At 40.7% G+C, this 21,912-nt stretch overlaps 1 protein-coding gene across 4 annotated transcripts; it reads right to left on the reverse strand.

Annotated features, from left to right (window-relative positions):
- Positions 1-739: 739 nt before the first annotated feature.
- MDM2 (MDM2 proto-oncogene) lies at positions 740-18,803 on the reverse strand. Of its 4 annotated transcripts, none has more exons than XM_005519343.3 (12): positions 18,700-18,781; positions 18,280-18,351; positions 18,116-18,188; positions 15,409-15,483; positions 14,911-15,044; positions 14,702-14,751; positions 13,354-13,421; positions 13,114-13,207; positions 10,400-10,557; positions 9,279-9,434; positions 7,850-7,927; positions 740-6,324 (listed from the first exon to the last, which is right to left on the reverse strand). In XM_005519343.3, the coding sequence occupies exons 3-12, from the start codon at positions 18,182-18,184 to the stop codon at positions 5,755-5,757; spliced, it is 1,452 nt and encodes a 483-aa protein (XP_005519400.2). In that variant the 5' UTR covers positions 18,185-18,188; positions 18,280-18,351; positions 18,700-18,781; the 3' UTR covers positions 740-5,754. The 4 variants fall into 4 exon arrangements, with proteins under 4 accessions (XP_005519400.2, XP_014104378.2, XP_005519399.2 ...); XM_014248903.2 differs by having other exon boundaries at positions 10,400-10,560; positions 18,700-18,779; XM_005519342.3 differs by lacking the exon at positions 18,280-18,351 and having other exon boundaries at positions 10,400-10,560; positions 18,700-18,803.
- Between the last annotated feature and the right edge of the window lie 3,109 nt (positions 18,804-21,912).

Below are 21,912 nucleotides of genomic sequence, written 5' to 3' on the forward strand. Positions count from 1 at the left end.
CATTGTACTGCAAGACAGGATTAGCAGATTCCTTTTGCCTGGCCAGTTGCAAGTCATTTTCAGGGCCCTTTGAAGCTGCCCAATAAACAGAAAATTTATCAAGAAAAGCCAGTTAGTACTGTCTCCTGTGTTTATTTTAAAGCTTTATCTGCCAGTAATTTTCTTAAGCAATTTCAAAAGTAAACCAGCAAAGATTATCTTTGGAAACATCAATCTTTTCCTGTATACAGTAAATAAAAAATGCAGGAATGCAGTTAATCCTTTAATGCCTTTTAAAATCTTTCCTGAGGCACTGCCTGTCACACCAAGCCCTACCTGCTGGACTGTGGAGCTTGGGCATCAGCTGCTTGTCTGCCAGACGGCCACATTCAGTGTGAATCCACTTCAGAACCTGAAACACCAATGCTGATAGCAATGACAGCTGTGTGTGCAAGAGACTGGTTTTTGAATGTCTTTCTCACCCATTTGCATTTTCTACCTTTTCTCATCCTCTGATCTGCTGTGGGTTGTTTACCACACAGAGAAGTAATTATCCACTAAATCCCATCACTGATCCTGCCACTTGTAGCAGGAAGAACGAGATTCCTTGAGTTAAAATTTCCCAAACCAAAGAGATCTGATAGAATTCAGCAGTCCAGCAGCTGAGTGGGGGCAGAAAGAGCCTTTGTAAGAATCTGTGTGAAGACAAAGTACCAGAACTCCTAACAATCAAGTAACTGACATGAAAAAAGGAGCACCATGGAGTATATAAACAAATCTTTATTTAAAGCTTTTAAATGGAACACAGTATTCAATTTTCATCAGAAAAGGAAAAACTGAAAACTGAAAGATAAACACATGTGAAACTCTTCATAAATGGATCTATACTGTGTGCAATTGGAGTGGATATTTGCATTTTAATGGTTACTGACTGTGGTCATACATGCACTGGGTAGCTGGAAAGTAATGCACCAGGTCAAGCTCTTGAAGGCGTGTTGCATAGTTATTTAAATTCACAACGAACTACTCTGTTCAACAGTCATCCCAGCTATGTGTAGTCAAACAATAGAGATTCTGGTTTTAGAAAAACAATTTGTATTTTAGGTGTTCAGTTATCATCATCCTAACAGCCACTACTGTCCTTTTAAAGCAGGCTGTTAAGCTAAAACAACATCTACTCAAAAGGAGAGCCACCACCTTTTTAAGTATCACTGACAAATTTCACATGTATAATATAGCTATAGATACACTAAAGCAGCATTCACTTGAAGCTTTCAGTGCATCTGTGCTAAAAAACCCCCCTTAACAAACCCCCCACACTTTAGTTAAAATTTTTCACGTTCAGTAAGTGCAATCCATTGCTAAAATCTTAAGCTGGGGTTTGTGCTCTGCTTGTGCAACCTTTAAAGAGCAAGATGTGCCTTGGACTCTGGTATGAAGGAGCAGGAAAGGCAGGGCAGGGAATCCCCTGAAGAGGAGAGGGCTGATGCTCCAGAGCAAGGCTCTGCTGTGCTGTGGGACCAAGGCCACCCTACAGCCCCACCACAACAATGCCGCCCACCCACAAGTCCCGTGTCCAATGCTCCTTCCACAGGGAAGCCTCACAACAGCAAATGCCCCTTTTCAGGCCAAATGTCGCACAACAAAATGTTGTATCTTCCTGGGATAAGGGGTAAGTCCTGCCCCACCGTGTGTGGCAAGCCAATATGCTGAATGAATTACCTGCTTTGACATATACTCTACCTAAAGTTATGCCTTAACACAACAGCAGCCTTAGATTAAGATGGCGAAAAAAAAAATCTTCACCCCTATTTTCATCCTATTTACTCGGTTTATTCAGTTTCATTAAGCTCCTAATAATTTTCTAATCTTTCTTTTGTAAGATACTATTTTTTTAAACTATTCTTGTTGACACTTTCTGTAAGAACGAGGAATTTTCTCTTCCTCATATTAGTCATAAAAGAGAAAAAAAAATCTGCCTGAAGTCCTGCAAGCATCTTCATACCCACAGACACTTCAGAGACAGTGACATTTGAACAAATGTGCAGCAAAGAGAACTCAGTGATAAAAATAGTACCACACTCTTAGAAGAAATGTAAGCTTTTCACCAGTGAGCATTTTGAAACACTTCAATCCTTCTAAATCATCTGCTAAGGAGAGAGGCACAGGATGGCACAGCCCACGATCCTGCTGGTGTGGAGTAAATTTCAATACTAATATAAAGGCAATACTAACAAATAGGTAAATAGTTAAAGACTTGTATTTAAACAACAAGTAGGTTCACTGTACTTCCTAAAAAAAATAAATGCAAGTTTTTGCATCATTTGTACGTAACTGTCTACCTGATGTGCAAGAAGGACAAGATGAAGAAAATTACTGAAAATCACATACAGCCACATCCTGTGGGCATCTGGCCTCCCCTACAACCTTCTTGGTCACGTGTGCAAAGGCAAAAGCCATTACCACCTTTGCAAATTAACCTTAAAGACTCTCATCACCGGGTCCTGTGTCTCCTAGGCCATCACCCCCAGTGTTACCAGCACCCGGAAGCAATCAGCTCCTTGCCTGCACTGAGGGATGCAAAAGCATTCTAAAGGAAAGCAAAACACCACCAAAATATTTTCACTATGCTAATGTTGCACCAGCTCTATCTCTATTTAATAAATCTTGTTCATGTTCAATGCAGAGTTGTTTTAAGTGAAGGAAAAAAGGAAACACAGCCATTAATCTTCATGTGCCCTTCTCAATCTGAATATAATAAAGAGTATTTCTCTGTATTTTAATGCTACATTTCTTAAATTATTTTTCTTGTGCCTGTGATTTACTAAATAAGTATATTTATATAACTATACACGTACCAGTAGACTAATTCAATAAATTAGAGCTCAAAACATCAACTGTGAGCACAAGGATATTTACAAACAGCAATAAATTAAAGATCAAAATGTGTGCGATATTAAATAAGGATCTCAAACACCTCACCAAGGAGGAACAACTCTTGTACCAAAACTTTACTGATTTTTGTGCCATTACCCAAGGCCAGGACCGTGTTTAAGGGCCAGAACAAGCAGGGTGCTCGCTGCTTGTGCTCACACACGGAGCACGGCCAGGCTGGGAGAGGGGGTGGAGGCAGAGCCGGGAGTCACCAGGGGAGTGACTGTGACACAGCCCCCGGGCACCAGGCCTGCACTTGCACTCCCAGTGTCCCCAGCAGGAATAGGCATCAATACCCAGCACTTCCATTTGGAAGGCAAGCACCCACACCAAACAAACTAAAGTTGTACTAGAAGTCAGTAAGAATATTAAACCATAAAATGTAACTGAAACCCAAACACTTGACACAGTTATTTGCAGATGCAGAAATTAAAATTCCCCATTTCCTCATCACTCATAGTGAGTGGAAGGTATTTCCAGGGCTATTCTCTGCAACAGAAGGCATGTGACTGGAAAAGAATGCCAAGAGTGGGATGGTACAATTTGTCCCAACAGGAACTAGGTAAGGACAGCTGCTCCCCCAGCACTGCAGTTACACAGGCAGGGCACAGAAGGCATCGTATGGAGAGAGGGGAAGACATGGTAGACAATGCAGTGGACAAAGCTTCTCAAGATATAACTTTTTAAGTACAGTCCCCATGTTATTGATGCTTCTGCATATACATATCTACAGTTCTCCCTCATCTGCAGGTGCAATGAAGAGCCTCTGGAAGCCTCACTGCACCTAAGTTTATCAAATCAAAAATTAAAAAAACATTAATTTTTAATTAGTGCAAAGTAAGTCAGGTAGCCCTCTGTTAGTACTCCTACTTGGAAAAATTAACTATCTACCTAAAGGCCTTCTCTATTTCAGGCTGAAGGATTATCAAATCCTCTAAAACCCATGAAGGATTATAAAATCCTATAAAAAGGTTTCTGCTGATCAAAAAACTTCCCAGAACTTCCAGCTACCTGCTGCCCCTTTACAAACTGCAGGAGGCAAGAAACTCGCCAGTAAGAATTTGAATGTATACAATTGGGGTTTGTATTTTGTTTAGTTAAAATGAACTATGTTAGAACTTCAGGTATACCAATATCTTTTAGTGGTATTTTTAATGAAATAGCTCAAATGTATGAACAAAATGTGAATGGTCCCAGTAATTCAGTCTTTACCTATGAAGTTACTACTTTTCAACCAAGTCACAACCAAGGATTTACTAAGTCTCTCCTGTCCTTGCTTTATATCCTTTTCCTGGGCACTTGCAGGCATTTGCAGCCCTGCAGTTAAGGAGAGCAGCAGAAGTCTCTGTGCCAGCACACAGGCATCAGCAATTTTGTACTGCTGGTGTTAGGGAAGCTGTTGAGCCTTGGCCTGTAAGATGGTAACACAGCTCAATTCCTGCACTTGGACTACATCTCCACTCTTGGCACTCCCCTGACTGTTTATCTGCCATTCCCTACTGGACAGACAATCAGCACCCACCTGTAAAAATAAAACGTGCTAAAAATATACAACTCCTCTTGTAACATAGCTTTCCAAAGGAATAACTATCACTCACTGGATACAGAAACTCCACATGAAAAGCAGCTGAGTGATCTTTACTGCATCCTGGTTCCCACACTCACACTACCTCACCTGAAGGCCCCCCGAACTGAGGCAGACTCCCTGGGCACAGAACTGTTAAGTTTCACAAAGTTTCTGACAAAGCACAGCGAGGAGACAAGAGCTAAAAGCAGTAAAGAACAGGTCTTTGAGTTGGCCAATGATTTTCAGATTTTCAGAATTCTTGTGATACAGATAAGAACAATGAGTTGGAAAGACAACTGCACTTGAAGATTGTGAACAGGAACTGCATAGCTCAATTGTTTCTGCAGATGAAGGTGGATTTTCTTTTCTATTTTTATTACAGTGAATGCAGCAATGCAGCTGAATGTATTCTGCTAAGTCAGAAACTAGTGCAGAAAAAGAAAACAACTGTCCCCTAATACTGCCTGACATGACAGTTCATAGCATATCCTTCATTTATCTTGTCTGCCTGACACTTGTTCAGTGCTGCTAAACTAATAATAACCATTATCATAATCAGTACAGACCTACAAATCCACAAATGTCAGATTCTCAGGATATCTGAGAGAGAATGGTATGACTGAGCTTGTATCATTGACTTCTCATGGGGGACACACAGCCCTTAAGTTTACAATTGCAGACTATAAAAATAAGACACACAATACCCTTTTCTGTTTCCAAAGTATTATTTTCTGCCACATCTTTCTCTACTTCCTGGTAAGATCTCCCACAGAATTTGGTTACTTGGAGGAATTTAAGATTGTATTTATTCATTTTATTAATTTATTCAGAGGGGTCTGATTGTACCTTGTCTTCACCAGGCAACAAAAACAGGAACCTGGATAATCATCTATTTTCTTAAATGAGGAACTTGCAGAAATAAACACTTCAACATGTCTCTCCTCCAACAATCACTGAATTTGGGGTTTTAATGCATGTATTTAATTCAATAAAACAAATGTCACTAACTTGCAAGGAACATTAAACACTTGGAGAGGCAGGTGGTTTAGAGGATCTGGTTACTTCTACTGAGAGGGATTTAAAATCTCCAAGTTGACTTATGAGTATAGGGCAAACCTCTTAATAACTCCAGTGCATTTATGTCAGCAATTATTTTTCACACAGAACGCCAAGAGACACAAAATATTAATTTTCCAATAAGCATACAAAAATAATTTCTTACTCTCTTAACCAGTTTATGAAGTTTCTTTTGCAGCTTTCCAGTTAACATATGTCTAACTAAAATAAGTTAGTACAATCATTTGTATGGGCTGCCTGCACACTGGGCAGGGTTTGTTCCTCTTCTTGAGTTTTTTTGCACACGTAAAACATGACATGAGGTGTCCTGTTTTGCCATGTACGATGCAGCCATTTTTAGGTCTGCTCTGACATATGACACATGGCTCTATGCTGGTAACAGGCAGACTGGATTCCATGCTTTCCTCTTTGTCTTGTGTTTCTCTCTTCTCAGGTTCCTTAAAGTCCTCCTGACTGCTACAGAACATGCTGCTTGATGTTGATGGCTGGGAATAACCTTCACTTTCCTGGGACTCAGAAAGCTGTACTGTTTTATCCTCATTCTCATCCATAGCTGGCTCTTTTTCTTCAGTCATTTTTGTTTTCTTGCAGTCAGGAACATCAAAACCTTCTCCAGACTCTGCAGGAAAGGAGGCTTCTAATTTGCTCTTTTCCAATTTCTCACTCTTTTCATCTGGAAGCCAATCCTCACGAAGGGCCCAGCATCTGTGGCAATGTCGTGGAAGCGGAGGATTCATCTCATTACATTCCGGACACTTCCAATAATCCTTTAGTGAATCAAAGGTTGGAACAGCTTAAGCTACTTTTGAAGTATTCAAATTCAAGTACAATTGAAGTATTCAGACATTATAAACAACTTACTACTGCCAAAATAATTATTATGTCAAGCTATCAACTTGTTTACAATTTTAAAATTCCATTCAGTGGTTTTGGCCCCATTTCACAGTTCTAGATTAAAATGGTTCCTATTTTAAAAAGACCTTGGCCTTCCTTCGTTTTGCAGTAGGTTTGTGAATAGAACAATTTATTATTTCTTATGCAAAACTGCAGGAATCAGACCACAAAATTCTTCAGGGTAAGAACTGAAAAACGTGTTAAGAAGGTCATCATTTCCCTTCGACTACGGACTTCTGCAACGGGGACTATTCCAGACTGAGGGACCCCTCCCTTGCGGTTTGCGGAGCTGCTGGTGCACAGAACGGCCGCGCGAGGGCGCTCCGACACAGCCGCAGGACACAAAACATCGGCCAATGCGAAAACAGACGGAAGAAGGAGGAAAGGAAAAATAATAAAACGGAAAAAAACAAAGTGGTGCATCAGCCTCTCAAAGGCAACTCCATATACTGCAATGAAAATAAACCACTATTTCGTTAAAAACACATTTTCTTTTTAAGGACAGAGACCCTTCTTAGAAAAAATGCAGGCTGTAGGGGAAATCAAAACAAAACAAAAAAACAAAAAACAAAAAAAACAACCCAAAACTTACGTAAGTCCTGAATAACATCAGTAACATCAAAAGCTTGTAAGACCAATTTTAAATCCTAAAAATAATGTACAGGTCTCTTTTTCCACACATAAGCACTGCTACGTTTTCAGAAGGTGGCCAGCTCTTTAGCACACAAAGTCCCTCAGTCCAACAGACTATCAAGGGACTGAACACTTCACAGTTCCACGTAACAGCTTTAATTCAAGCATCAAATGTGAAAAGCAAATATAAACAAGGAGATAGCACACTGTAGAATTAAAATGCAGTGTCTTTTCACAAATATCTCCATACTTTGCCTCAAGACTGTAAATTTCTTCCCACTCTTCAAGAATGGTCTCACAGAATGTAGTAAAGGCCTCTTCTACAGTAGTGCTGTGAAAAAAGGCTTGCCTTCACATCTGCATGTTACAGATACCTTTGTTCAAGCTGGACAATGAAATCAGGTATTCTAACTTATAGGAAAAGTTTTTTAAATGTACATGACTAAGATTTAAATTTTTTCCATTTTGTAGAGGAAGTCCGATTTAGGCTCTAAATAATTTACTTCCATTAAGTCAACGAAATCGTAAATTAGCACGGAACTGGGTTTTTTTAATGGATTAGGAAGTTAATTGATCATTAAAAAAAACCTCCAAGATTTCTTAATAATCACATTTTCAGTAATTAAAATATTGTACTGGAACCTTCCCACACAGAAGTTAATTTAATTCTTAAAAAAATCATTCATAGCAATAGAATTAATCTATACTTCTTCATCTATTCTATGTCAGTTTACCAAATTTATCACCAGACAAGTTTTTACTCACAGCTAGAGAAATCTCTGGATCTTCATCAAAGGAATCAGCATCACTATCTTCGTCCTGGTAAATAGTCAGCTGATAAACCTGGTTTAAATTTAAAAAATACATAACTGGGTTTTGGCGTTTAATTAAAAACCCAAAATATTTTTAACCTGATGAGATTTTCAGATAGCAAGCCATTGGAGAGTCTCCAGGGATGGGCTATTGAGATTATTAATGGATTAGAGGAACTCTCACGTGAGGAAAGGCTGAAAGAGCTGGGACTGTTCAGCCTGGGGAAGGCTCAGGGCAAGGGGTGCCTGATCAATGCACGTAAATACCTGAAAGGCTGGCATCAAGAACACAAAGCCACACTCTTTTCAGTGTGTCCAGTGGCAGCACAAGAGGCAACTAGCACAAACTAAACACAGGAGGTTCCCTCTGAGTATCAGGAGACACCTCTTGCTGTGAGGATGAAGGAGCACTGGCACACGCTGCCCTGAGCATCTATGAAGCCTCCATCCCTGGAGATATTCAAAAGGCACCTGGACACGGACCTGGGCAATCAGCTCTGCCTCAGCCACAGCAGGTGTTTAAGACAACTTCCAGAGGCCCCTTCAAACACCAGTCATTCTGCAATTCCCAAAACTACTGTCTGGAGTAGGGGCACACCTCAATCCTGTCCTCCTCCAAATTACCATCCCCTCTCAGGGTGCAGCTCTGCACTACACTACAGCTACATCAGTACAGTCAGTCCCATTCAGCCTCTCAGGTACCACAATCATGTATGTCCCTCACGAATTCTGCCTCTGGTACTTACCCAAGCTTGCCATGAGCTGATTAACCTCTCTTAAAGTAACAGAAAACCAACCCAGAAAGAAAACCCCACGTATATTTTCACTTCATTCCCAACATACCAGAAATCTCTTGAAAATTGCGGTAATCCAAATTTTTCTGTCTTCTTGCCTACTAATAATGATTTCTAAAACTTTGGTTCAGCATCTCTATGAAACACATTCAAAGTGGCAAAGAACTTGGACATATCCCTTTGAAAAAAGTTACTGAGAAAGGTTTCCTTTGGTATCAAGTGTTGTCAAAGCTCAGCACATACTTCTAGAACTAAAAATGCAGAAAGACTAGGGTACACATTCTGCCACAGACTCCAACAGGTAGTGAGAGAAGTTAAGCACCCAGACTTTCCTATCCAGCCTGTTTCAGAGCCTACAGAAAGCCTCAGCACCGTTTCAGTCACTGGCTGGTGAGCTGTATAACGGTGACCCAAATGCATCGATGTGTAATTTGATTTAATGAACGACTGGGTGCAGACTGTGACACCAGCAGTTCAAAAATACACCTGAAGAGTTCTCCTTGGAAACTTACAGTAATTTTTCATGTTGAAATTACTTCTATTTATCATCCTGTACCCCCAGGGTCAAACAAGGAAAGCAGATAGTACCTCATCATCTTCATCTGTGAGCTCCTGCCCTTCTTCATTATGGCTATAATCTTCTGAATAAATAGACTCAACTTCAAACTCAACACTGAACTGGTCTGATACAGAACTGTGGTCAAACCAATCAGAGTTTTCACTTAATGAACTACCATCAAGATCCTGAAAAGAACAAAAAAAGAAAGCACACATTCAACTTCACCAGTCCATATACATAACATTACTGTTAAAACAACTCTCAGGATAAAAGCTGTACTATTCTGTATAATTAGATATGGAAGGGAAAGGACCAGCTGCTGTGAGACACAGTACTTTTTATGAGATAAACAAATTACAGGTGGGTAAAAATAAAGCTAGGTCTGGAGGCCTTTTGTTGGCTCTGTAATAAGAAACCACTCAGCTTATAGGCAGCTGAAAGGCTGCAGTTATTTCAGAAAGTCCCTTCTAAAAAGTGAAAGAACAGATGCAAGAAGATGGTATCTTTTGGCTGCATTATGTCATTAAATTCTCTATTCTCATAAACTGTTTAGTCTGAGACCATGGCTTAACAATTACAAAACAGGTAGACTGAAGATACAGTATTAGTTCTGTCAATTTAGAACACAGTATTTAACTAGGAACACTGTTAGTTCAGCTCTTCATGACTTAATCAAACCACAAATAATTTGCCTTGGTGTTTGCTAAAAACAGTATAAAATTTCCAAGAAAGTGGCATGGCAAATTAATACAATGCATCACCAGCATCCATTCCACTGGATACAGTACCATTTGGTACAGTTACCAAAGCTGTACCAGAACTACCACCTAACTCTGAATTATGGGAAGTCTATGACTCTTTTTGTCTCCTAACATTTTCCATACTGTGCAAAGCAGCAAGGATCTTGGTTTTTAAAGAATATTCAAGGTTAATATTTTAAAAAACTTCACTTCAGGTTTGCCAGCAGACCTATGAAAATCCCCACCACCCACACACCTACTTTTCTTTCAACCTCTTTTCTTTCCTCAGACACCACTGAAGGCACTGCTGCTTTTAATTAAGAACACTGTGTTTTCAGATGCATGTTTGCACTTGTGGCAACTGCAAAATTTGTACCACAAAAATACTTTACATTTCTATTTCGACTTACAGGAATGGAAAGAGAATCTGTTGAATCACTGCTATTGCTTCTTTCACGGCACAGACCACTGACTACACACCATGAGAGACTTTCATCAAACGTCAACGAAATGCTGTCTGACTTGTGTCGCTTTCTTCTCTCACTGTGCAGATCATCTGAAGAATTTTCTTCTGGGCATAGTCAAGAATTTTTTTATTACTCAAAAACATCTATGCAATGTGCAGTTTTGAATATTCTAAACAGAAGCTTAAAATATAATTTACAATAAAGAAATCTAATAATAACTAAAGTAAAATATTTCAGTATTTTTTATGGCGCAAAAAGGCACTAAGACTTATTTTAAAAGACACAATAACACTTATTAACCCATACAGTGTGAAACATTTCTGAAACCAGTGTTTCAGGGGCTGGCTTTCCCCATTTGTCACACCAGTACAGCTTATGAATGGCAGACTCCGCATGGAAAACAATTGCAAATTTGAAAGAATTTTTACTCCACACGTGATGTGTTAAACCCTTCCTAATTTTAAGAAATACAATTAGAATTTTACTTGTCCTCACTCCCTCTACCAGCAACAGAGAGAAAGGCATTTTCAGAGAGCTTTTGAATCCATCCCAGAATTTGTAGAGACAGAGCAATTAGCTCCCAGGTCACATGCATACAGAACACCTTGTGCTAAGCAAGGTAAGTTCAGGTTCAAGTTTCAGACACCTCAACATATTTAGTGAATAGTTCCACTATATGTAATTGTATTTACTCAACAAGACTTTTGTAACAAACTATTAGAACTGTCATTGCACCCCAGCAAGAAAATCTTCAAGACATACTATGCAAAAGTTGAACTCTGAAAGCATTGCTTTAAGCTCTGCTTACTAAGCATGCTTGGTTTGAAGGCAAAAAGACAATGCTTTGTAAATACACTGTGTTTAGAACAACCAGCTACAGCAGCGCAAGGACTAAGGGTAGAGCATTTTAGGGGTAGGCAAGTCAAAATCCAGCTCCATTGACTTCCAGAGTGTTTGGCAAAAAATGATTTTATATAAAAAAGTGTTGTAAATTCAGCATTTCAGTGCAGCAGAGTAAAACCTCCGAAGTTGCCAACAACTTTTGGTTCTACAGGCCTTGTTATGAGCCTGCTGCCCCCACACAGGTGCCTTCTGCACCCACCCTCTGCTGCCCAGCTTCTCCCTCGCCTTGCAAATCACACTGTGACAATCCACAAGTCTTCAAGTCTTGAATCTTTCATTGAAAAAAAAAAAAAAAAGAGAACAAAACACTTGTACATACTTTGAGACTTCTCTTACTTTCCCTTGGTGCTTCTTGGCTCAGCCCCTCTCTTTTCTTTTTTCCGCCCTGAGAGCCCCACCAAACTTGGTGCCCCCAGGCCCAAAGGTTGCTCCTGTCCATCGTTGTCCTCATTTAGTTGTCATGGCTCCATGCCGTACTGATACTGTATCACCACAAGGTCTCTACACACTATTTAAGTGGCTCCAAAGGAGCCGCTACCATCCCAATTTAACAAGAATAGTGGTTTAAAGGGAAGATTTCCTATAAATTAGAAAAAAAGTGTATATAAAAACACTATATTAAAAGAACTCTTAAGGTTGTAACAAACTAATAAATGGATGCAAAGACAAGAGTTAATAATCAAACCTACAATAAGTAAGCACTACACAGGACTTGATGTGCTCTGTGCCATGCCTAAATATTACAGGTTGTGATATTTAACTGAGACTTTCCATCCTTTCATCAGTTTTAGTTACAACATTAAAATGTTCTTTTAATTTAGTGCAAACCGCTCAGCAACGCAGCACTGGATTGGGACTGACTTAATGTAACAGTGGCCTATGAGGGACACAAAAAATACTACTTGAAAGCTGAAAAACTGAAAAACGTCCCTGAGCAAGTGAAGAAAAAGAAGTTCTACAGAGTGACAGAAGGGTATCACTGCCCAGGTAACTACAACTACCAAGTCATGAGGCAAGACAGTAAGTGATGGAACAAACTAACCTAAGAAATTCCAGAGAATAAATTTAAGTAGAACCATAGAGAACACTTCCATTGAGAAACTTACTCAGGTTTATGCTGACCAGATTGTTATTGCTACTAATCAGAAGAAAAATTTTGTATTTTGAAAATGTATCTGCCAGTGATTATTGAATAACCACAGTAAAGACAGAGGGGAGGCAAATAGGATGCTTAGGTCACCAGATGTTTTAACAAGTGCTTAATGAATGGTGAGGTACCTGAATATATCCAAAATCATCCTGTGTTACTACCACACCTTTGATCCCTCTCATCAGTTGAAATCCAAAGAAAACTGGCTTTAATTTAGTGAACCAACAAAATGTCAATTTTTGTGGCTTTCTACAGAGGGAATTGAAATCAATTTGATAGTATCAGTCGATTACAAACAAAAGTGTTCTCATCATGAAGATAATACAACTGATAATGTCCTGCTGATGTGAAAAAGTTTAACAGAGCTGTGAAGCAAGTTATTCCATCATCTTACTAACAATTCTAGAGATTGAAACTGTAACATGATACTGGAGCAATGCAAGGAATTGTGTTTTTCTTTCAGACTGAACATTTTGTTTTAGATAAGCAGAGAAACACAACTAGTATTTGTCAGCATCTTTCAAGTCAGCAAGGCAAGAGAATGTAGCTTTCCCCCCTAAGTGGCCATGCTACTGAAAGCTCTTCATCATAAATCTGCAGATACCAGATTCACTGTGTGTCCTCCTCCTAGAAGATGTAGTTGGTCGGGAAGTCACATTTGATGAAGTCTGCTTCTCTTCTAACTCTTGCATAGACTCCTGATAACAGAAAGACTGAGTAAGCCTGAGCAGGAATATGAGGTAAAGAGCTAGATTTGACTTACTGCATTAAACCACTGACACTATCATGCAGAACTGAATAGAATGTTGGAATAAAATTTATTCAAATAAAATAAAAATAGCACCTTAATAACATTTTCTTCCTCGAGCGGAGATGCGGCATCATCTTCAGGTGTGTCACCAAGGGTAGAGTCTGAAACCAAACCAAAATGAAACCCATAATACAATATAGCAGAAAAAGTCTATTTCAGGCTCGAAGAATAAATTCTAAGGAAAACTTAAAATCCATTTTGCAACAATGGAAAAAAACACTGCTCTTTTGTTTTTCAGGTGTGTGCAGCACCTTCCCTGTAACATTACTCAAGTGGAAATGACGAGAAAGAAGAAATGTCAACTGAAAGCAGGTCAGAATTCTATTATAAATGGCTTCAAATGAAGTCTGTGCATAAACTGTGATTCTGCAGATATGAAATAATATAGGCATGAAATGTAATTACTTGCTCCTCTCCTAAGTGCTTTTTGCTACTTATCTTATGGGAACCCTGAGTTAAAAGACATATAATAGAAGAAAAATTAGCTATCATTAATGATTTATGCTTACTAAGACAGATCCTGAATTAATAGAGTGTTTAATGAAAAAATGATTGAAAAATAAATTTAAGTTTGCAAGTTTAACAACGGGGATGACAAAGACAGCAAGTTTCCCATCTTCAGCAGCTGAACACTTGCCTCTAGGAAAAATTAGAAACAAAGGGTATCCTTATACAGATTTAGAGGACAATTTACACAAAATGACTTCCATTGTTTAACTTCTGTTTCACACCCAGTATTAGGCAAAAAATTACAGCTACATCGAGCATTTTTATACTGCAGGACTGTGTATAACAATTCCCCATTGAAGGAGTGGCTTTCCACAGCATCACCACAAAGCTCTACTTTTATTTAAACATATACAGCCCATTTAAAACAGGGTTGAGTATAGCTAAAAATGACCAGTTCTAAATGTACTTCACATTCAGTTGTGAAAATTGAAAATTAAAATAGAACTTCAACATTAAAAAAAAAGAAAAAAAAAAAAAAGCCTTTGCCCTGATTTCATCAGTGGCGTACGTTCAAGAAGCTAATTTTTCATATTAAAACTTCGTATGTTGTTGAGGGCTTTATCAGTAACAAATACAAGCACATTACTTCATTTTGTAATTTAGCATCTTTTTTTCAGCTCTGTGTTTTTTCTGGTTCTAGACAAAAAAAAATACCCAAATGCTCTGTTCAGAGTATTTTTCTCCTCCTGAAGAAACAAGTGTTTACTTTGATTCACTATTTGTGATTGCTCTGGACTACAGTGAGCAAAGCCAAACAGCTAATAATGGGAGAGCTCATTGTTATCTGATCACTACCTGCAAGATACATTACGTAAATTGTATTTTCCCTACTGCTGTTTCCCAAACAAATCACCTTCCTAAACAAGCTTACCTTGTTGATTGATTGCTATCAGATTTCTGGAAATCATTGAATATAGTCTCCTTAAACAGGAATAAAGAAAAATACGATACAAGTTAGCTACACGTAACCATAAAAGAGAGCTTACCATCTTTGTAGACGTGAAGAGTTAAAAAAGGGATATATGCACTTTGTTCTTCATTATTTCCCAACCAGATTCTCAGAAAAGAATCCCATTTTACCTGTGTTCTTTTACTGAAAAGCTTGTTACTCCAAATAAATCCCCCAGGAGATCATTTGCACAGTGTACAATATGCTGCTGTTTTTCATCATATAATTGCTTAGACATAATATATTGTCCAATATAGAATATTACCTGTGAAATAAATGAAATACAAATGTTAAATACCCAGGTTGTTGCTTCAAGTTTAAGTGTAAAAGACAAAGCATATTAAATACATTGTAATTTGCTCTTCAAACTCTGCCTAAAACTCTCTTTGAGCCAGCAGATTTTCATCTATCATTCCAGAAGAACACTGCTATTCTACTGATCACCAGAAACTTTGGTTCAGATTTTTGAGAAACTTGCTGAATACCCAGTTACAAGTCAGCAGGAGAATAAACACAGTGCCTTAACTAAATTTCTAGACAAGCTATGAACACTAGCCCCCCATTTACCCAACCCAAAACAATCTATCTGTACTCACTGTAGTCTACCTCTAGTGATTAAAAGTTCTTACCTCCTTCATAGTAAAAGTGTCCTTTTCAGCACCAGCTAACTTTAACAATTTCAGCAATAGTGGCTTTGGTTTAACCTGTGTGTGGAAGGAGAGAAACAGTATGCACTAATCAGAATTTATACAGAATACAGAATTTATTTATACAGGTTGTCTCCCTCCTTCTGTATTAATCTGATATGCAAACATACACTTGCATTAAAACCTATCTTAAGTTTTTCACTTTGCAAAGTTCAAACTTAAAAGCAAATAATATGAACCAAATCATACTAATCTTCTTATACACTGTACTTCTTAGATCAAACCCCAGTTGTTCATTGTCCCCTGGTTTCAGCTGGGATAGTTAATTTTCTTCCTAGTAGCTAGTACAGTGCTGTGTTTTTGATTTAGCAGGAGAATAATGTTGACAACACACTGATGTTTTTGTTGTTGCTAAGTAGCAACAACTAAATCAAGGACTTTTCAGTGTATCATGCTCTCCCAGTGAGGAGGTGCACAACAAGCCCTAAGGGAATATGGCCAGCACAGCTTACCTGAACTGGCCAAAGGGATATTCCATACCGCAGAATGTCAGGCCTAGTGTTATGAACACGGGAGTTGGCCAGGAGGTGCTGACTGATGCTTGGGGGACAGGCTGGGAACCCATCAGCAGGTGTTGAGCAATTGCATTGTGCAACACTTTTCTTCCTTGGATTTAACTACTCTCCCTTTTCTTTACTATTACTCTTACACTTCAGTTATTAAACCCACATGTTCTGCCTTTTTTTCTGATTCCCCCATCCCACCATGAAGGACCTGGGGGGCAGGAAACAAGGTGCTCGATGCTACTTAGTTAGCAGCTGGGATTAAACCTCAACACATTGGTAAATACAGATTCCTTAATTGGAGCTACAGGATTTGTTTATTAGTTCCAAGTCCAGGGCTGGGTCCTCGGGAGTTCAGCTTTACTCTTTTAACCATTACCATGATTCCCAAAGGGGAGGGAGGATGGAAACAGGAAACTGTCAGGTCCAGACTGCAAGTCATAAAGCGAAACACTTGTCCACCTCTTTCTTAGTTTCTTTCTGTGACAGTTTCTGGGGTTTTTGTTTTGCATTTGCCAGCTGGGCTGCTTTACCTCTGAAGACTTTTCTTCTCTGGGACAAGCACACCCTGTCCCTTCTGTGATACTTCACTCACTCCTACCTCTGCTCCCACCCACCGTGCCAGCAGTTTAATGTACAGTCAGTCTGTGACAGTTTCCGAGGCAGAGGAAGGCAAGTTAAAGAAAAGTCACCTCCCCCATGCCTACAAACTGCACTGTCCCACACAGCTGTGCCAGCACCAGTGCAGCAGATGAGAACAAGCTGCAGGGGCTGACACAACAGCAAAGCCTGTGGAGCCACTGATGCTCCCAGCACAGTATACTCTCATGTCACCTCTTGAACAATAGCGTAACCATTCTAAAACCAGGCTAATATTTAGCTATCCTGATAAATTACCTAAAATTAAATATAAAAAATAAACACAGAAAGTAAAAAAAACCAACAAAAAAACCAAAACCAAACAACAAATCAAAACAGAGAAGTGTGAATACAATATCATGAGACAAGGAATAAATGTTTGAGGGAAGGGTGGAGGAGGGGAACTACCCTACATTACATTCCAAAGATCTGCTAAAACCAACCTTACATTTTAGTGAGTTAACAAGGTATTAGCTGCAAGAATTACACATAATGAAAAAAATAACTGAGCTTGTGGACAGCATTAACTGTCCATTCACCCCCTCCTAAGAACTGAATTATTTAGAACATGCGGCATATAAATTAGAGTTTCATAAAGGAAGCAAACAACTTATTCAAGTACTACTGACAGCTAAGTGTACCAAGGCACAGTTTCAGAACTCTGAATCCACAACTAAGTTCACTTTTATTCCCAAGCCCTCTCCTCCTGACTCCTCAAAGTATGAAGAACTGCAGCCTTGCAGATCTGACAGCAGACAGCAATATCATGATATGGTGACGTAAAAAAAAGGAAGACACAAATAAAAAAAAAATCTGATTTTAACAGTCTGCTGTTCTGCAATTTCATTTTTGAAATTTTTCTACTGCAAAGTCCACATTAAGCTTTACTCTTCTACACAAGATAATCCAGTTCAACCATCATTGTACATATGTACTTTATTAACTCGCATTTCATGCGTAAAAGGCTTCCATCCTCAGAAAAACTACGGACGAAACAACAGAACTGTCACTGTATCATGGAAAGCCTGGAAATGCAAAGCCATAAATACAAATGAAGACTCGTGATTCTTACAACCGTCTTACAAATTCCAATAGAGAAGGGAATCGAAAATCTTCAGATTATTCCACCAACAGTATGTTTTGTACGATGGAGATTTTCCACAGCTCTTCAGTTATGATCTGTTAACAATTTCCACCCGAAATACTTACCACGATCAAATCGGATCATAGGATCCTTTTTATTAACAGAAAGCAAAAAACATCAAACGTCTCCAGGAAACAGTCTAGATCTACACCATCACCCTGTACTCTCAATTATGATTAAGATTTGCTTACTACAGAACCAAAGAGAGACCACCCTTCACTGGCTGGACTTCCTGGCATTTCTCCAACCATCACTCGCTAAGCACAGTGGTTCTTCTGAATGAGCCGCTAAAAACTCTGCAAAAAGCATGCAAAAAACCCACGCGCCCCACAGAGCTACTGACCAGCGCCTCTTGCTCCGAAGCGGCGACAGAGGAGGCATCCGTAAGGGAGGACATCTTGGTATTGCACATTTGCCTGCAGTTAAGGGGAGAACATCCTCAGAACGCGGCACTCAGCCACACAACCCGGGCGGGCGACAGCCACCATGCCGGCGGGGCCCACTCACCTCGGTGCCTCGTCCCGCCCTCACGCTGGACCCCGCCGGAGGTGTCTGGGCCGAGCCGAGCCTTATATAGCGCTGCCAGGAGGCAAGTCAGGGCTTAGCTCCCGCTCCGGCCAGGCCCGACATGCCTGAGCATGATCCGCAGCGCCGCCGCCGAGTCACCGCGGGGGGCGGGCGGGCGCGACGGGCCCGCCGCTGACTCACCGCGGCCGCCGAAGGCGGGGGGGTCCGGCGGCGCGGAGAGACGGCGCCGTGCACGAACCGCGGCGTCCCCGTACCCCCCGCCCGCCAGCCCCGGCGCGGCCTGGCCCCGTTCCCCCCAGCGAGAGCCCTTCCCCCAGCACCGAGGGCCGCACGAGCGACCAGCGAGACCCCCCGGCTCTCCCTCGGCCCCGGTGCGGTCCGCGATCGATTCCCACGCACCGCCAACCAAGCCCGCTCCGCTGCCCGGCTGCGGGCGGGGCGCCGGGACCGCCACGGCGCTGCCCGGGCCCTCTACCGCGGCCCCGCCGCGCCGCGCGCGCCGCCCGCCGCCATGCTGGTGCCCGCAGCGCCCCCTGGCGCGGCGCGCGGGCACAGCCCCGGCGGGAGGCGGCCCTGAGGGAGAGGCGCCCGCTGGCAGGGGCCGCGCTCGAGTGCCGGGGCTGCCGGGCCGCACGCCTCAGCCCAGCAGCGCCTCCGGGCACCGCTTCCATTTCCAGCGCCCGCTCATGCCTCCTAAGTCGTTTGGTTTTGGTTTGGGATTTTTGCTGGTTTTTTTTTCAGATATATTTAGGAGACGGAAGTAGGAGAAAACACTGCATCCAAAGTTAATTGGATGTTGTCGTCCTAATTTCTTGTCATCTCCTATTCTATAATTTTCTGTATCTTTTAAATGTATGGCGTTTGGAAGTATGTTACTTTCACAGGTACTTACTAGTTGCTACACTCCAACTCAAAGTGGTTCGTTTTTATTCTGCCTGCCTTTTCAAATTCTCAGGTTTTTTCTTTGCCCATTGACATTTTAAAATTATTTTTGAATAATGAGAGGCTTTGTCAGAGAACGTGAGTGCTGCAGACAGTGTTTAAAGATAGGCTAGAGCAGGGAGAGCGTAACGCTAAATTTTCCATGACAACTAACTTGTCCAAACAAGTAGCGGGTAACTGCCTGGACTTGTCTGCTGGCCCAATACAGCTTCTCAGCAACCATGTCACCTTGTAAAAATTCCAGCAACGGTTTAAATCTAGATATTTGTGTGATGATGGATTTTCAAGATCACTTTGTTATCCCTCTAGAGCATAAAACTCAAGGTCTAGTGAGGGACAACCGAGAAGCTGCCAAAATTCTGCAAAGCCTGCTCACCTCCTTTTAGTGCTGGGATTTCAAGGCAAACAGAAATCTGTTTCAAGTGGAGTCAAGAATGTCCTGCAGCAGACAAAGTCAGATATCTGCTCTTTTCTACCCAGCACCCCAGTTCCTGAGATCCTTAGCTAGCTAATTTCATTATTAGGAGAAAACTCCATCTACACAGAAATACAAGAGGATAGAAGTGAATAGCTACTAAACAGCTCTACTACTGATGCTCAATCTTTTCCTCATGCAGACAACACAAAAACTATTTAATTCCAATGCAAAATATATTTTACTGAACTGAAATCAAACCAAACTGTTTATGTAGTTCTCCCCAAGCTATCACATTATTGATCCTTGTCTTAAGCACAGTACCATTTTGCTATGGCTGTTTGGAAATTAAAGAACTTTCTTAAATTGGCAATAAATTTTCTGCAGTCCAAGACTTGCCAAACTCATTACTATGACATGCTTTTCCCACTTCTCTACCAATAAGCATCTTGTGACCAATGACTTTGAGACTATTTAAATAATAATTTCCCTTACCGACTCATTAACTGCTAAGGATAAAAAACCCCCAACAGTTTCTGTCTAGAATTTTTATCAGTCCTCAAGGACAATCTTATCTCTTTTCTCCAACAGACTAATCTTGAGTTAAAGGAGATTGCAAGTAGGTAAAATATGCTGTCTGTGCTAGCTTAAGGAAAGAGGGGGATATTTTCTGATATGCAGTGGTGCAACACTTGTTTGTCGCTAATACAGCTGGTGTTGCTATGTCATCAACATACATTATTATTTTCTTCTTATTATCTGCTTGATAATAATAAGGACAAGTATAATTTAAAAGTTTTACTTGAATGATGAGTAATAAGCTTGTATAGTTACAAGAGCCGGCTTCTCCACTATTTGAAGGTTGTAAAAAGAAAAGGAGATGTCACTGTACCTGTGTATTTTACTTACAATGCTACAGAAAATATCTGGAGTAGTTAAGACCCAGCTGCCTTAACTGGAGAGACTTACTTTATATTGTGGTTAACTAACATTGTATGAGACCCTTTTTAACATAAATTCAGATTCTAACTGTAGACATTTCCCTGTTTAATGCTTACAAGCTAAATTATTTCCTGAGATGGATCTGGTCCCCCTATAGGCACATGTGCCAGAAGAAAGGCGGGCCCTTGTGCTGCAGGAGTGCTCAACTCAAGTGAATGGATGGACCATTAAAGCACTTCAATTTCTGATTTTTGTTCCTCACTGTAATTTTTTTGCCACCCCAAGATGCCCTACTTACCTTTTCCTAGCAGATCCCTGTTCAGCATCCAGCACATACATGATGTGTTCCTTGCCAGATGCTGTTCAGAGGCATAGGTGGCCAGGGTTTGCCAGGTCTCATCTCCAAGCCATTTGCTCCTGATCAGATAGAATAATCTTGTACTGTCTATGAACTGCACCCAGACAAAAAAAGAAATAAATTCAAAGCAACCCTCCTGGGCTTTGCAACTGTGCTGATATATGCTTTCTGTAGCCTTAGACTGCATCTCTACTACTGTGACATAAAGCTGGGATCTGGGGTCCATTGTGTGTTGCAGATTATCAGGCATCTCAAGGGAAAAGGACAAAGGAAGAAAGATGCTGAAATGCAGCTGGGACATGTGTTGCTTAATGCGGCTTTCTTTCAGGGCTGCCTGCTGCAGCTGTGACCCCACGTGCCAGACAGTGGGTCAGTACAATTCTGTACAAAGGAGAAAGAATTTTGTTGTTTTCTTGACACTCCTGTTGTGTAAAAAAAATCACAGCAATAAGAAATCCTCATGGCAGTAATAGCATATTTAATTCAGTGAAATTATATTTCATAATCTAACACCTCTCCCAGTGGAGAGGTCTGTCAGCACCTCCACCAGAAATTCTTACTAGAAATGACACTCAGGTTCTACTAAGTGAAAAGCAGATGCAGCCTTCCTGGGAGCAAGTTTGAACAGACAGGAAGGAATCCAGAGCACAGCTCATAGCAGCAGTGAGAACTCAAAAACCACAGGCAATGCTATTGCAGCGGTTTAACAAGGAACAGTAAATTCTCCTTGCTGTCCAGCTTGTGTTTTCATGGTGTGCAGGAGGCATGTTTGAGCTTCCCAGGGCTGCACTGCCATTCCAAACAACCCCAGTTACTCTGCAGGCTGTGTGGCACAGCAGGCATTCTACAGCTTCACCTGGGTGCACATCCTGGGCTGTGGATCACAGGATCACACAATATTCTGATTTGGAAGGGAACCCAAAAAGATCATCAAAATCCAACTCCTGGCCCTGCA

The sequence above is a fragment of the Pseudopodoces humilis genome, chromosome 5 (genome assembly GCF_049639895.1).
Source record: "Pseudopodoces humilis isolate 2021_Gansu_Grassland_sample_001 chromosome 5, ASM4963989v1, whole genome shotgun sequence".
NCBI classification, from domain to species: domain Eukaryota; kingdom Metazoa; phylum Chordata; class Aves; order Passeriformes; family Paridae; genus Pseudopodoces; species Pseudopodoces humilis.

Excerpts from the sequence above, each read along its gene's own strand:
- MDM2 (XM_005519342.3), bottom strand. The coding sequence starts at position 18,184 with ATGTGCAATACCAAGATGTCCTCCCTTACGGATGCCTCCTCTGTCGCC. Across the intron at positions 15,045-15,408 it reads ACACTTTTACTATGAAGGAG|GTAATATTCTATATTGGACA; the intron begins GTAAGAACTTTT and ends TTTATTTCACAG. Across the intron at positions 10,561-13,113 it reads GAGGACACACAGTGAATCTG|AAGAAAATTCTTCAGATGAT; the intron begins GTATCTGCAGAT and ends GACTATGCCCAG.